Genomic DNA, 16,485 nt, shown 5'->3' with positions numbered 1-16,485 from the left:
CTTAGAGATTACTATGATGAACTCGTCTTGATGGACAACTTTACTGAGGAGCATGTTTGGTTAATGACTAAGGTTTATATAATGTTGATGTTTGGTAAACTTTTATTCCCGGAGTCGACAGGTAACACTGTCAACTTTTTCTATTTAAGTAAATTTGACAGTATTAGCAAGATTAGGAAATATAGTTGGGGGTCCGCCGTTTTGGCGATGTTATACCAGTCTCTTTGTAAGAACGCGGTTGCCGAGAAGTGCACCTTCTATGGATGTGCGTTCCTCCTACAAGTATGGGGTTGGTGGAGAATGCCGACGCTGTCCCCGGTAGGCAGGAACAGCTACACGTTCCCTTATGCAACAAGGTACGTCTTTTTCTCTTTTTCAACGCTATTCCTTGAATGCTAACTATCTTTTTCATAAAAATCTGAAATAACATTTTTGCTCTTTATTTTTTAGGTTCTGTGGTCCTAAATTGGATTACAGTAAGAATCCGAGGGGGAGTGTTGTTTTATATTGGGACCTAATTGATCACCTCCGAGCTGAAGATGTATTATCCCTAAACTTTTATATGATCATATAGATGTATTACAATTCATCATGCTTTTTAATAATATGTTATTTTTTCTCCCACGCAGTTTAATTGGAGACCATACTTGTTGCTAGACCATGAGCCAAACGAGAGTGACCGGGAAGTTTGGACTGCAGTAGTACCGATAATAAGGTTCAACATCATTGAGATGCACCAATCTGACCGTGTGAGACTGCAGTTTGGCATGCATCAACCGATCCCGGATCCCCCCACTGATTTGGGTCGCTGGCATATTAAAAGAGTTAACAATCAATGGGACCACGCAGATTATCGTACATTCGCACCTGAATTTTGTGAGATGTGGAGGCAGCGTCGCAGCCGTCTGTTACAATTCCCTGTTGCCCAACTCCCCATGTTTCCAACCGCGACATACCTTGCTTGGTATAGAACAGTCACAACCCCCGATATGTATGTGTCAGACCCCTACTACCTACACGACCCCCGCCAACAACAACCACCCCAACAATACGCACAACAACCACCCCAACAATACGCACAACAACCACCCCAACAACCACCCCAACAACGACAACAACGCCAACAACGCCGACAACGCCAAACATCCGAACAACCTGACCATGAGGAATTTCAAACAACACCAACAACGCCCTACCAAAGTCAACCCTTCCAACAACAATCATGGGGCTTCACCCAACAACTCCGTGACGCCGACCCCTCCACTAGGCTACCCGTCCAACAACAATCGTGGGGCTTCACCCAACAACACTACGACGCCGGCCCCTCCTCCTCCACTAGGCAACCCATCCAGCAACAATCATGGGCCTTCACCCAACAACACGGCGACGCCGGCCCCTCCAGCTACAATAGGCAACCCAGCCCCGACATGGGTCTAGATGACAATTACGACCCAAACGAGCAAATGACCACTCAATCGTCACAGTACGAATTTCCACAACACCAACAATATGGGTACACCACACCCCAGCAAACAATGCCATTTTTTCAAGGTCAATCAAGCGCTGGATTTTACCGACCATGTGACGCAACTCCACCGCCAAGACAAATCTTTGAGGGCATGGGACCCGACTATTTGACAGCAACATACAAGAATACATGTCCAATGAGCGCATGGAGGGGCTAATCCGAGGACCGCCTACCCAGACACAACAAGAACAACCAAGGAATAGGGGGGTCGTGGAGAAGTCGGTCGTCGAGATCCTTCCAACCGGATTCGAGTAGTTCCAGATTGCGGAACTGGCGGTGAGAGGGGTCGTGGTCCGGCGCCAGGTCGGAGGGGTCATGGTCGGAGGGGTCGTGAATAGCATAATATCCATGTTTTATTATTTATCTTTTGTGTACCGTATTTGTAATGTTTGAACTGTATGACCGTATTTCTAATGTTGTTTCTGCATTTCTTGTATTTGTAATGTTTGGAATGAATGACATGTGGTGTTTCATTATTTATTTAATTGTTAAAACAATTTTGTTAATAAATAAAAAAAAATTTAAAAAAAATAGTATATAAACAATTAAAAAAAAAACAAAAAAAAAACAAAAAAAAAAATATATATATATATATATACATAGGCGCCACCCTAGGTGGCTAAAAAGGGAAAAATATGCATTGATGCCACCCTGGGTGGCGCATAGGTTAAGAGGTTTTGGTCTTTGGCGCCACCTGAGGTGGCTCCTATGTGGAGACCACCTCTGAAACCTGGTCATATGCGTAATTTTGCCAAAAATATGGTTTTTGGTGTAAATAAATTATTAAACATGGTTATTTGGATTTTTTTTTTCTCTTTTTTTTTCACAGTTTAAAAACATTCAATTCGCACCACGAATATTTTTAATCTCAACTATAGTATTTTACTAAAAAAAAAAAAAAAGTTAACATCACACATCAATCAATATATTCTCCGATTTTGATATTTTCTTTTCTTTTTCTTTCAATTAAAAAAAACATTTGAATTAAATGTATCTTTCGGTGCGTCAATTTTGTTCTGTGTCTAAATAGCACATATCTGAAAAAAAATATCCATATCTTCAATTATTATATTATAAAAATGCAGAAGGAAAAAAAAAATTGAGTCCATACTGAATCACATGTATATTTATTTATATGTTAAAAATGGCAACTAAGTATGTACTAGTAGCGAAGTAGAAGTAGAAGGTAGATTAGCAAGTTTCAACCGACACTAAACTACACTATGAGTTTGAGTGTGGCATTCTCAATCTCACTTCTATGGATATCTATCTTCTCTTCTTCTTCTTCTTATTCTTCAGTAGCTGCTGTTACATTGAGTGGTGGATGCAATAAACCTGCGATTCTATTCGTGTTCGGAGATTCGAACTCGGACACGGGTGGACTCGTTTCTGGACTTGGTTTTCCGGTGAATCTTCCCAATGGTCGGACCTTTTTTCACAGATCCACTGGTCGGTTGTCCGATGGACGATTAGTCATCGATTTTCTCTGTAAGTTCTTTCTTCTTCCAATTACCAACATTTCAATTTCAATTTTATTACTACTTTTTTTTCACATCAAAATCGGAGCCATGTCGTTTGGATCTTCACTGTGTGTATGATGCGGATTTCAAACGACATCGTATCGACTTTTTTAGCTTATGGAGTATTTCTTTTTGTTTTAACTTGTAGCTTTCTCGAGTATGTGGGGCCCGTGTTTTTGGATCTTGTTTTTTAACCCATATCCCGCGGTTCCTTGTACAATACAAATACCCAGGGCCGATTATTTGAGTGAAAAAACCGAACCGAGTTATATAAACCGAACTGAACCGGAATAAATTTATCCGAACAAAGCTAAAATTAATAATATAGATTATACTTTCTGAATTTTGAACCATATTAAACTGTTATATTTTTATTGAATTTTTTAATATTTATCCAACCTTTGGCAGGCCAAAGTTTGAATACAAGATTTTTGACACCATACTTGGACTCCTTGTCTGGATCAACATTCACAAATGGAGCAAGCTTTGCAGTGGTCGGATCCTCTACCCTCCCAAAATATGTTCCTTTCGCTTTGAATATTCAGGTCATGCAGTTCCAGCATTTCAAAGCTCGTAGCCTTCAACTCGCTACCTCAGGTAGATAGATTTTCTTATTGTCCTAGTTTGAAAATTTTTATTGCTACATTTCTTTTCTGACCCGATTAATGATATCGTAGACATGTAACTATTGTAGCGTTTGGTAGATATGTTAGGTAGATATGTTAGAACCGGATGAAACTAAATATGAAAATCGGTAAATGTGATCATTTCCTTAAAGACAGCTAACAAATTCAAGTGAATGTTATGCTAGTAAAATTGTGAAATTGTTTATAACTAAAATTTGAATCCAAGAATGAACTAATTGCACTGCAAACTTATTATAGGTGCAAAAAATATGATCAACGAAGAAGGCTTCCGCGGTGCACTTTACTTGATTGATATTGGGCAAAATGACCTTGCTGATTCATTTACCAAAAATCTATCATATGCGCAAGTCGTCAAGAAGATCCCAACAGTTATCGCTGAAATTGAGAATGCTGTTAAGGTTGGTCTCGTACGTTAGTTACTACTCTACTTAATTCAAATCATCCATATATGCATCTTTGTTCAAAAAATATGGACTATACTATTGTTTCTGCATTGGTTTAATTGTTCTTCAGGGAATTTAATGTTTGGTTCATCTATTGGTATGCAGAGTTTGTATAATGAAGGTGGCAGGAAATTTTGGCTTCACAATACCGGACCCTTTGGCTGTCTTCCTAAATTAATCGCACTGTCTGACAAGAAAGACCTCGATTCATTTGGATGTCTTTCTAGTTACAATTCCGCTGCAAGATTGTTTAACGAAGCACTGTATCATTCGAGCCAGAAAATAAGAACTGAATTGAAGGATGCTACGTTGGTTTATGTTGATATTTATGCCATTAAGATTGATCTCATCGCAAATGCCGCCAAATATGGTAATCCAAGCAAACATCGTGCTTGTTTCAGTTCATTTTCCACTTGATGCGAACACATATAAATGCTTGTTGAATGTTATTATTATCATGGCTGATGGAGTTTGTTGATACATTATCAAATAGGTTTCACGAATCCGTTGATGGTATGCTGCGGCTACGGAGGACCACCTTATAATTTCGACGTAAGAGTGACATGTGGTCAACCTGGTTATCAGGTTTGCGATGAAGGAACACGGCATGTGAGTTGGGATGGAATCCATTACACCGAGGCTGCAAATACATGGATAGCTTCTAAAATACTTTCGACGGCTTATTCCACGCCACGGACACCTTTTGGTTTCTTCTGCAGCCACTGATATCTGTTGGTGATTAAATTATGCACATTACAAAAGTGCAAAACAGTGAACATAAGTTTAGTTCATTTGATGTTGTATTACTGTCTGTAATTCTCCAAGAACATGGTTTTGTCATTTGGTCTTGCTCTTGCTTAAGCTCTAAGAAATCAGGGGCATGCAAAATTGTAATTCAAACGTTACTCATTTTGCAAAAGACAGTATCTTTGTTATTTCCCAAAGGGGAGTGCTTGATGTTGTATTATGTAAACAATGGATGAGAAAAAATGATGCATTTTTAGCTATGCCATTAATATCAATTGACTATGAACAATATGTGAAAGCAAACATTTACTGATCAAGGTTAATAAAACCAGGATTGTGTCCCATATCTCCTTTCACTTTCAGCCATGAATAAATAGTATTATATATATGTTCTATAAGTCAATTCAGTTGACAGTTAGTTGTACATAAAATATAGACATTCGATTGCAGAAAGGCAAGTTCGAACTTGCAATATTTCATACTTTAAAAGAATGAAATTCCAATCTGACAAAAAAATTATAGTAATAATATAACTTTGGCACGGCATCAACAAACATTCACCATTAGAGCTTTACCTTGTTTACACATTTATCAAAAAAGCAAGTGGGATTAAACGTAGAAAGTGGAGGATTAATATTTTTTATAAAAAAAATAGTACAATTAAAGTTGAAATGAGAATGTTTCGTAGGGATTAAAATCGTGTTTTATTCTATATTTCTCTTAGGTTTTCAACATTTCATTAAAATAATGTAAATCTATACTGTCAACATTAGAAATAACTAATTAATAGGATTTGAATCTTCTCAACTGACAAGGCAATGTCACCATAAGAAAGAAAAAGAATTGAAAATGAGCTTATGAATTCTAAACAAATAAAGGCCATTGAATTTTAATACATTTATAATTTTTTAGATAAAAGATTAAAAAAAAATAATGATAATGAATAGAAGTGAGAATTGATCAAATCCAGATTAACAAGATGTGACCACAAAATAAGCTTGATGCTCTTTTACAATATACACCAAGAAAATGGTCAATCATTAACTAGCAATGTGAAAAATGTGTTGGTATAAGTTGAAAATATGCATATTTAGGAAGTTTCCTATACACTTCAAATTTTTCTTGCAGAGTTTAAGGTAACATGAATAACAAGTCATTAATAACACTTGTACTAATTTGAAATTTTAAGGTAATTGAATATAAGTATAAGTGTCGGTTATCAAACATAAATTGGATCTAAAATGGCGATGTTACATACAAATCAATCCATAGTATATCAAACATATATTCGATCTAAAATGGTGATGTTACATACAAATCAATCCATAGTATATCAAACATATATTCGATCTAAAATGGCGATGTTACATACAAATCAATCCATAGTATATCAAACATATATTCGATCTAAAATGGTGATGTTACATACAAATCAATCCATCATATTGTATGTTCATTGTTGCTATTACAAAGAAAGATTCAAGTCTAAACCACTATCACTTGTTTTCTCTTTCTCTTCATTTTGTTCCTCTGATGCATCTACTGAAATTGTTGTTGCAGCTGCTTCTTGCACACATTCTTTCTCTACTATCATCATAATCTCTTTTTCTTTCTCTGAAGAAGAACCAGCTTTAGCATCATGATGATGAGTAACTGAAACAGAAACACTACTATTATTACTCTTTGCTATCTCTTCACAACCAATGAAATCTTCTAGTTGAAACGTTGGATTCCAAATACCCTTTTCCTTTTTTTCTTCAACTTTTTTGTCTGGTTTCGATAGTAGATCTCTTGTGCTCTTTATCAAAGCAAAAAACTTCTCCATTTTCTCATCATCGTTTTCTTCTTCTTCCTCTTCTACTGTTTTTCTCTTCCTTCTTTCCCCTTCCATGCTCCTCAATTGACAATTAATGACTTAACACAATATGACTATATTTATATTTGCCGTGTAGAGAAAAAATAATAATAAATAACATTCTTGTTTATATTTATATTATGGAGTATATGATTATTACTAACAACTAAACTAAAAAGATATTAATATAGAGTTTCTTATTCAAATCAATAATATCTTATTTATTTATCTTAAAAAAACAATAAAATTATAATAACAAATTAACAATTACACTGTTATTCAATGAATTGGATGTATTTCACTAAATCATATTGATATTTTAAAAAGAGTATTGTTATACGAAATAATTTTAAAAAGAGAATTGCTATAAGAAATAAGAACTGTAAGAATGTACACATGTCATTATTTTATAAGTGAATTTAAACTTAATTTTAAATTTAATTTCCTTTTTAATAGGGATCTTAGATGATGGTATTAATAATTGACTGTGATTTATTCTTGTCTTTCTTATTTTCATGTTTTCTTGATATATTGATAAATAAACGGTTGACTCATGTGAATTCTTTTTGCACCAGTCTTATTTATAAGAAAAACCTTGTTTTATACATTGAGTAACTTAAATATTTAAACAATATATGAATGAGATACTTTGTCTTTTCAATAAATCTAAAAAAAAATAAAAAAAAAAAATTCTGTCTTTTCAATGAAACTAACAAATAAAATTTTTCCGGAATTAAATTGAAATTGCCACTTCACCAAATCAACTATGAGAATGGTTATTGAATTCAATAAACCAAAACGATATTGTTGACTAGCAACAACATAGGTCAATACCGCGTTTGATTGGAGGTTATTGGATTGACAAATATGCCCTCATGAGAGTGAAAATGAGTGACTAATGAAAAAAAGGGTAGAATAGTAAGTTCGGAAGATTAATTGAGCATCTTTCGTCATACCCATTACGCAATATTTTCTTTCACTTTTATAAGATTGCCTAATATTTTGCAGCATCTTGCGGGTAGATGGTTCCACTCAAGAGGATACTTTAGGTATAGGTGTAGGTCACCATACCTTAATGGACCCCATAAAAACTAATCATCAATAAATTTAAGTCTTAATCAATCATTAGTGTCTTAACCCGAAAAACACAATATCATTATCAGATTGAAACCAATTTAATATTGCATTAGTATAGACCAATTTCAAGTCTGTGCGACCAACCAAAACCAATGACTATATTAATAAGATTTGTACTAATTTGAACAGAGTTGGTTGGTCTTAGATGAATTGACTTAATAGTTAATTAAAGGTGGCTTTGAATGATACTAATAATCACAGTTAATCATAATCAGTTATTATGGTAATGATGGTGAGGAAGAATGGACACAATATATTCTTCAAGGAATTGTCAGATTTGTCCTAGCACGTGATATAGATTTGGACAGAAGCAACGACAACTCATGATACTGATAGCTGTGGTCCCTATATTACAATGGAATGGAACAGTGATGATATGATCCACATGCCAACACCATCATCATCATCTTCTATTTTTCCACAAAATTGTAGAACAAGAGATAGAACTATGAGTTTTGTTTTTTTTCATTTTTTTGCCAAGTTACTCTCATTTGATTATCCTACTTGTCAAGCAAACAAGAGGATGCAATAAGGAAAGATCAACCAAAGTTTCAAAACCTATCTTGGTATAAATAGAAAATAAAGCTTAGCTTTCACTTAAGCATTTTATCTTTTATAATACATGATCATTTAACTAATTGTAGTTAGGTTTTCTTCTTAAGTAGTTTAGTGATCAAAACTTCATTTTTTAAAGCTGAATAAATAGAGTCACGGGTTCGAATTCGCTTGCAACGTAAAATGATCAAGTGCATTAAAAAAATACTTGCAGCCTTGGTGGTATAGTCCTTTTCGGGCAGGTAAAATAAAAATAAACACGGTAACAAGTTTAAGGAAGAAATGCAGAGAGAACGCTAGTCTTCTACCCAACGGACGCCTTGTTTTGCCCAAAGGTAGTATGCCCCGACTGGACCTCGACCGCCCAACTCATAAAGCTCCACTGATATATTGTTCTTGTCTATCTCATTCATAATTGGAGTTAGAATGTTCCATGCAGCTGCCAGTTCATCGCTTCTCATAAACAGATGGTTATCCCCATCAATGACATCAAGCAGAAGATGCTCATATGAATCTGGCACCTCAGCGTTGTACCTTAAAACATTAATGAACAAATGGCGTGTAAATAAATGATACTCTTATAAGCATACGGGTTAGAACCATTTGGTTGAAGTACGATGTAAAGAAATATAATCCAATTCATGGTAGTGCTTACTTGTCCTTGTAAAGCAAATTCAATTCTGAATAGTCCAGTTGTAAGCCTAATCCTGGAACCTTGTTGTTAACTCTCACCAGAATAGCTTCATCAGGAACATCACGGAGAATGAGCTCATTTGTGGCACGGTCAGTATTGTGCCCGATGCAGTCATGGTAAACATTTCCTGGAACAGGTCGAAATTGAATTCGTATCTCCATTCTGCATTAATACAAATCTGTTAACCTTTGTGAGCAAATGACATGAAATCTAAATATTTAATCTAAAACATAAAATATGTGTCTGAATAAAATTGACAACAAACAATAATGTTTTATTACTGGTGTTTGATGAGTCCCAGGCCTGTTTTAACCAAAAATGGTACACCGTCCCATCGTGCATTGTCGATGTATAATGCAGCAGCAAAATAAGTAGGCGTCGGACCATCTAAGATCTTATCAACTTTGTCTCTGCTACTTGCTTTATATTGACCAAGAATGACATCCTTAGGCTCCAATTTGCGAATTGATCTTAAAACCTTGACCTGGAAAGAAGCTAATTAATAATTATAAACCCTACTTGGTGATAAAGTGGAAACCACGCATCTTTAAGCTGTCATTTCTTATAAACCACCTTAATATCATAAGACGTTGTCCTTAACAATAATTATAAGTAGTAGTTATGCATTTATTGTTCTTAACTCATTGTTTCTTAATGTAGTAGTTAATACACGAAGGAAATGAATTAGTAGAACTCAGAATTCACTAAAAATCACAATATGATTTTAGCACTTGAGCACCAGAGTGCCAGCACCTATTGCACATAGAAAAAAGGAAAATTACTCAGGGGATAACCAGCACCTAGATCAGAAGTTGGTTAATCAGCACCTGAGTACTGGCACAAGCGTGCAATGCTTGCATGCTTCAAGGTCCCCCACAGGGCCATCAACACTTGAGTGCTGAAATTTCACAACCTAAACTGTGACAGTTATTTTGGTCTGACTGTATAAAAGGACAGAAGGAATTAGATTATCCTAACTTACTAAAAAAAGATTAATATACTAGTGAAATCTGTTATTGATTTAAAATTTGAAATTCAACTACCCTTTAAAGGTTAAGGAGCTTTGAAGGATTAAATTTGATTTTTCTAAGGATAAATACACGAAACCAAACCTATCACGTCGTTTAGTATTTTGTCTAATGTTTTTGTTTTTCATTCATTTTACTTTATACAAAAAAAAAAAAAAAGTATTACTTCCAATTGTTTACTCTCATTCCAATAGAACCCCGTTAATCCATTCACATTTATCCAAATGTCTTTGATACATAAAATCAATTCTCATGGCAATGATGCTTAGTTATAAACGTTATTACTTATTAAACTCGGCAAGCTGTTTAAGGCATATCATCATTATGTATGTTATAGAGTTTATAGTCTGTATGTGTACCTTTTCATTTCGGATATCTTCTCCATCAAGGCTAACCGGTGGTTCCATAGCAAGCAATGCAATTGTTTGGAGGATATGGCTGTGAACAATATCACGGATAATCCCATAGCCACCGAAATACCTGCATGAGTAACAAAGCACTAAGCTGAAATCATATCACAAGCAAATACATAATGACACATTGCATTATATTTACTCAAATGACAGTCCAACCACTATGATCACCTTCCTGGATGCACAGCCAAGTCCTCCGATAAAATGACCTAAAAACGTTAAATTTCAGAATAGACAGCTTGATTTTCATTGAAGTTTATAAATTCAGGGGTGCCAATCAGATTAAACAAGGGAGTCGGGTGCCAATCAGATTAAACAAGGGAGACTAACCTGCACATTGTCTATGTAAGTTCGACTCCATAGAGGCTCAAAAACTAGATTGGCAAACCTTAGAACTGTGAGATTTTCAATAAGATTCCTTCCTAGAAGATGATCAATCCTGACAACAGATTATTGATAAGAACCATCAGTTTATGAACAGTATTTCTTTATGCGCCCAAATGGTTCATCCAAACATAATATTAAACCATTGTTTGAATTTTTCTCCTAAATACCAAACCAAATCGACCAGGTACGTGCCAATTTGTGTCTTCGTGCATAAGCATAAGGTTGAATATGGGAGAGTAAGGTATAAATACCTATATAGTTGGTTTTCCTCAAACTTTGAGAGAAGATATTGTGTCAGCCTTTGTGAAGAGAGTGCGTCAAACCCAAATGGCTTCTCAATTATTATGCGATTCCATCCATTTTGGGTCTGAGCACCGCTTGCGAGACATGAAGCAACATCCAAAAGTGCTTCTTGTGGCACAGAAAGGTAGAAAATCCTGTTGGCTTTGGATCTTCCCTGAGGTAGATAATAAGCTGTAGTAGAATCAAATATCAAAGCACCAGCAACTTATAAAGAGTTTACATTACAGGAATTCATTTGAGAAGAAAAGCGCTACTTTCATACATACTAGTGAATTAGTGATATTTGTTCAAAGTTACCTCAATCTGCTCCATCCTGTCTTGTAGTAAGGACATCCCATGTTTGTTGTCATAACCTCCATTGACGTAGTGTGTTCTGTCAAGGAAAGCTTCTAATTTGTCCCCACAATCCTGTCTGAATTTGGAGATTTTATATTTTCACATTAATGTAAAAGCAAGAAATATCCTAAAATATTGACCGAGTACAAGGGGGAAAATGAACATGGACTTCGTTAATTCTTTCTCAAGCCAGAAAGTTGTATAACTTTCCGTTTCAAATGAAATGAAATAAACTAATTACAAATTTAGAATTGGGTATTTAGACACTTATAAATGTATAAATGTAAGAGTAAATTTGTTTTTAGATTTTATCAGCAGTAAGATTCACTGCAGAATACTATCAATTTTTTCTATGAATGGAAACAGTATATATAAGGTAGTAATTTGGGAATTGAAAAGAAAACGTACTGATGATCAACTCGGCATGTTAATGTTGAAGCTATAATGGACCGTAGGTCTTCGTCAGTTATATTCTTCCTAGAATACCCAAAAATGGCTACATTCTGCAGATATGCAATGCAAAGTCAAGATATTAAAATCAAAAAGGGAAAACATTCACTAGGAACATCATTATGTATGACTAATATGTTAAAATAACGAAACAAAAAAATGGAATAACATACGCCAGAACCTAATGTGATTTCACTTCAGTCTAAAGTGAATTTTTTATATGTGTATTAAGTCTCAACAAATGAACTGAGTTTTTGATATGCATGCACGCAAGAGAACTCTTAAGTGGAGGAAATGAAAATAAAGAAAACTTGTATTGTACCTCAGGAAGAAAGCCACTATAGTAGAGGGCAAATAAAGCTGGAAAAATCTTCCCTCTTGCAAGCTCACCAGTGGCTCCTATGACAGCAATACAAAGTGAAGGTTCTCTACTAACATCCATGGGAGTGGTTAAGGGAATTGTTTGCAGCAAAGATGGAGACTCCTTGGAAGAAGTGACCTTACTATCTGTGGAAACATTATGATCAAGAGTGAGCGAAATTAAATTTTAACAAGAGAACAAGACAACTCCTTTTTTCTCACATCTAATAACATTTTCTTTACACATGCATATCTCACTCGTATAGATATTCATGAAGATATTTTAAGAACAAACACAAATATAACAAAATGGCAGCAGTTTGACATGTGATTTAACTGTATGCATGTGTAAAAAACAATTGTGCATCCCGATCGGTCATCAATAACGCGCTATAGAGGCATAACGTAGCGGCACGGCCCCTCACTGCTACACTATTGGTCTGCGAAGCACTATTGACGATAACGGTCATAGCGGCCGCTAAAAGCGCTATCATAGCGGGCACTATGGCCGCTATTCTCAATTTGGAGCAAAATCGTAAGTTAATATTTTGAAACGTAACTTTTGATGTTTTTTAAGGGTATGTTGGCCTTTCCCACCCTGTTATTGGTCTAATATTTAACCCCGCGTGTTATGCTTCTTTAGTTTCACCATTTTTTTTCTTTTTCTACATTGATCTCCCCTACGACGTCTTCCACTGCGTCTTCTGCATTCTTCATTGTTTTCATCTATTTCTTCACCGTTCTCCTCTGCTTCTTCATTGTTTGCCTCTGCTACTTTAATGTCCGGGGATCATGTTGTGCAGGAAGACAGCAACAACAACCAAGCCTTATCCCACTAAGTGGAGTTGGCTACATAGATCAACTTTCGCCATAATGTTTTATCCAAGACCGTGTTTCTATCTAAATCGTTAATCTCGAGATCTTTTTGAATAACTTCTCTTATAGTCTTTCTAGGTCGTCCTATTCTTCTAGTTGTTTGACTTCTTTCCATCTGATCTACTCTCTTTATCACAGAATTTACAGGTCTTCTCTCTACATACTTGACTTCTTTACATTTGATCTACTCTCCTTACCACATAATTTACAAGTATTTTCTTTACGTGTCCAAACCAGAATGACAATATAAAGGGTAGAACCCACAACTTCATGGATAAGAATGCAAGGCTTTACACAATTGGGTGTTTGGTCTAGTGGTATGATTCTCACTTCGGGTGCGAGAGGTTGCAAGTTCTATTTTTATTTCTAAGTATTTATGCATGTTTATTCATGAGTTGTTTTAAGCTTATGTCCATAAGCTCTCCAAAATAGCTCTTGAAAATAACTTAAAGCTTATATGAAAACAATCCACCTTTATCATAAGCACTTGCACAAAAATGCTTAAACTAAAAGCGCTAAATTAAGCTCTTTATCCAATCATAGCCTAAATCTCTTAAACATATACACTATATTCAGAACGAAACTTCAAAATAAGAAACATTTTCAAATTAATTAAAAGTGAACACACCACCATCAGGTACATGAGACGAATCGGAACCCGATCCTTCAGTTTCCATATCATTATTGAAGTGATTTCTACAGTTAGGTTGTTGCTTCATCGGTTGAAAATTGAGTCTATCAAGTATCCAAAGTTTGAAACCACGAAATCTTCTACAGAAAGTAGAACCTCCAACTCTTGTTACTGATCGAAAGCTGTTTGATGCGTACTGTGACAATTGACGAAATAAATTTCAAGTTCTGATTCGTGTTTGAGGTCATGAATTTTGAAAAGGAATCAAGAAATAGAAATGAATAAATACCGTGATTGTGTGGAAATTTGAGCATTGATGCGTTGGTCTTGGGAGTGAGAATGAAGATTCGGTGAATGATAGAGAGGTTGAAGAGAAAGAGAGTGACATTGATTGGTGTGAGTTTGCTGCGATTTCTCTGTGAAGTGAAGTGTGGAAGTGTAAGATGAGTTTTTGGTTTCAGAGAATGTCAACGTGGTAAGGAAGATGGTTGACGGTTGTAAGTTTGGGTTTGTAGTTCTGGATGCAGTGGAGATAATCTCTCTTTACTTTCTATTTTTGTTGTGTTTTAGCCTACTAAACATCATCTCCATTTCTATATAAAAAGATTGAAAGCTCTCTTACTAATGTTTTAGGTAGAACGGGACAAAATTAAGTCAACTGAGAATATTTGATCGGATCGAACTTAATTGCACTCTTTAAGTCGGATTTTATCAAGTTAGCGGGTGATTGGTTCAATAGTTTTCTGGAAAGTCTCATCTCTCTATACCCGCTTGCGCAATAGCCTTTACGACATGCAGGTAACACATTAACGACTTGATCTGCCCTAGCCTGCTTCTTTTCTAATATCTCCTAGTGAGTTCTCTTAGGTGGATCTCCGTGAGCATTCAGTGTCATCTAAGAATGTGACACTCTAAAATGCCATAAGATGTAGCTTAATGTAGTATTTCATTTGTTAGAAGTTGTCACACCTCATGCTTCATCTGGTACAAGATATTTATAGAAAACACCATACATCGCATTTACATCTCTGCAGACCATAGAGGAAGTACCAGGAACGGAGGAGTCTCTTGGAACAACTTATAGATACACAAACTGGAGCATGAATTGCTTAGAAAGATGTGGATACATCAGTCGTGACCCATAAGTCAGCCATCCAGAGTTGAAGGCTATGTCTTCCAAGGGATGCGTCTGGCAGTGACATTGTAGCGTATATCATCTGCTATAGTATGGTCAAGAAACACTTTAAAGGGCTCAGTCGCTTGATTCCTTCTAAGCGGGACAAATGCATAAGCACATGACTGATCGTCAAAGTAGTCTTTAACATGTGAATGATGTGATCAACCAGAGATGTGTGGAAGGTGTTAGAGGATTCATGTCTGAAAATGGTACAAATAAAATATTAGTAATGGCGTAGAATAAGTGTTATAAAAATGGTACAGTAACAGCAAAGGTGCAAATATATTACAGTAATAGCAAAGGTACAAATATATTACTGTAAACTGGTCTTCCAAAGACAACCTTCACCTAACTTTGAGTACATGTAAACTAAACAAGCGACCCTCGGTTGTACTCATTAATCTGGTCAAAGTCAATGAAGTATTTAAGGTAGATCACATCAACTTAATAAAGCATTTTTGTCCACCAATGTTGATGCGCTAACCAGGTACATGAGGTATGACCTCAATGCACATGTTATAAGACGCACAACTTGTGCATCATTACCATCGTCCTCCACTACTGCAGTCAGGCGGTGTATTAACAAGTTCTATAAAATTTAAATCTAACATGACATCCTCTAGTGTCTTCTAAGTCCTTTAGGGCATCCTCTTGACCGGCTCCCAAATAGGTCACCATCATAGTGCTTCAAGTCTGGTCATTATGGAGTGGTCTAATAATCTTCCTCTAATCGAAAGATGTGGCACATATGACATAATATCCAGTGTGATTGACATCTCCACATGTAAAAGATGAAAAATGATGTCTCTGAGTGTCATATTTTAATGAAAGCTAACAACATACCATGGTTAATAACAGTATGACGCTCATGCATAAATCTCGCAGGTTAGATAGTTGCACGGCATCATTAAACCATTGCTCTTGAGGTTGTTGTAGCTTTTCAATCTTCCTACCATGGTTGATGCATTTTAAATCATCACGGTACTACAAAAAATACATCATCGTCAGAAAGTTCAAATATTATAACAAATATGTTTCAAATAATAAATACAAACAAATTTTACCTCTACAACACGCATGTGCTTAGCAGCATGGTTTGCATATAGATGCAGTATTTAAGGGTCATAGGGGCCTCAACCAAATTCCTCAATTGAGAGCAAAAGAAGGTACATAAATCTGGACAGATGGGACTTTTGGGGCAGCAACAAGTGACACCTGCCCCTGGTAAGACGAAGCTAGGGACACTTAAATCCCAATAATGGATATTTTTGCATCAAATAAACTAGCACCAACCGATGGTCGCAGGGGTCTGACTCTCTCCCTACAAACATATGCATGTTAGAACACTTTATTGTGCCTCAATCGATCTTATTTGTTAGTCACATTACCTATAATTAA

General features: G+C 35.7%; 3 protein-coding genes across 4 annotated transcripts; 1 reads left to right on the top strand and 2 right to left on the bottom strand.

Moving 5' to 3' along the window:
• The first annotated feature begins 2,640 nt into the window (after nucleotides 1-2,640).
• On the top strand, nucleotides 2,641-5,154 carry LOC131612798 (GDSL esterase/lipase At1g09390-like). Its single transcript, XM_058884544.1, has 5 exons — nucleotides 2,641-3,016; nucleotides 3,457-3,645; nucleotides 3,933-4,093; nucleotides 4,244-4,508; nucleotides 4,632-5,154. The coding sequence occupies exons 1-5, from the start codon at nucleotides 2,752-2,754 to the stop codon at nucleotides 4,862-4,864; spliced, it is 1,113 nt and encodes a 370-aa protein (XP_058740527.1). The 5' UTR covers nucleotides 2,641-2,751; the 3' UTR covers nucleotides 4,865-5,154.
• A 1,005-nt stretch (nucleotides 5,155-6,159) lies between these two features.
• LOC131612797 (uncharacterized) lies at nucleotides 6,160-6,776 on the bottom strand. Its single transcript, XM_058884543.1, has one exon. It carries the CDS (start codon nucleotides 6,774-6,776, stop codon nucleotides 6,351-6,353), a length of 426 nt encoding a protein of 141 aa, XP_058740526.1. The 3' UTR covers nucleotides 6,160-6,350.
• Nucleotides 6,777-8,063: 1,287 nt separating this feature from the next.
• On the bottom strand, nucleotides 8,064-14,484 carry LOC131610531 (inactive glucose-6-phosphate 1-dehydrogenase 4, chloroplastic-like). Of its 2 annotated transcripts, none has more exons than XM_058882496.1 (12): nucleotides 14,200-14,484; nucleotides 13,911-14,106; nucleotides 12,366-12,550; nucleotides 12,002-12,096; nucleotides 11,555-11,669; nucleotides 11,206-11,411; nucleotides 10,898-11,006; nucleotides 10,739-10,776; nucleotides 10,514-10,634; nucleotides 9,408-9,610; nucleotides 9,088-9,288; nucleotides 8,064-8,966 (listed from the first exon to the last, which is right to left on the bottom strand). In XM_058882496.1, exons 1-12 carry the CDS (start codon nucleotides 14,296-14,298, stop codon nucleotides 8,729-8,731), a joined length of 1,806 nt encoding a protein of 601 aa, XP_058738479.1. In that variant the 5' UTR covers nucleotides 14,299-14,484; the 3' UTR covers nucleotides 8,064-8,728. The 2 variants fall into 2 exon arrangements, with proteins under 2 accessions (XP_058738479.1, XP_058738478.1); XM_058882495.1 differs by having other exon boundaries at nucleotides 8,069-8,966; nucleotides 13,908-14,106; nucleotides 14,200-14,483.
• Nucleotides 14,485-16,485: the final 2,001 nt, after the last annotated feature.

This window comes from Vicia villosa, linkage group LG6 (assembly GCF_029867415.1).
Source record: "Vicia villosa cultivar HV-30 ecotype Madison, WI linkage group LG6, Vvil1.0, whole genome shotgun sequence".
Classification (NCBI taxonomy): domain Eukaryota; kingdom Viridiplantae; phylum Streptophyta; class Magnoliopsida; order Fabales; family Fabaceae; genus Vicia; species Vicia villosa.
Note: the sequence above shows the minus strand (reverse complement) of the source record. Positions and strands in the feature narration are given on the sequence as shown.

Excerpts from the sequence above, each read along its gene's own strand:
- LOC131612797 (XM_058884543.1), bottom strand. The coding sequence starts at position 6,776 with ATGGAAGGGGAAAGAAGGAAGAGAAAAACAGTAGAAGAGGAAGAAGAA.
- LOC131610531 (XM_058882495.1), bottom strand. The coding sequence starts at position 14,298 with ATGTCACTCTCTTTCTCTTCAACCTCTCTATCATTCACCGAATCTTCA. Across the intron at positions 14,107-14,199 it reads CAAATTTCCACACAATCACG|TACGCATCAAACAGCTTTCG; the intron begins GTATTTATTCAT and ends CAATTGTCACAG. Across the intron at positions 11,412-11,554 it reads ACAGGATGGAGCAGATTGAG|GGAAGATCCAAAGCCAACAG; the intron begins GTAACTTTGAAC and ends TATCTACCTCAG.
- LOC131612798 (XM_058884544.1), top strand. The coding sequence starts at position 2,752 with ATGAGTTTGAGTGTGGCATTCTCAATCTCACTTCTATGGATATCTATC. Across the intron at positions 3,017-3,456 it reads ATTAGTCATCGATTTTCTCT|GCCAAAGTTTGAATACAAGA; the intron begins GTAAGTTCTTTC and ends AACCTTTGGCAG. Across the intron at positions 4,094-4,243 it reads AAATTGAGAATGCTGTTAAG|AGTTTGTATAATGAAGGTGG; the intron begins GTTGGTCTCGTA and ends ATTGGTATGCAG.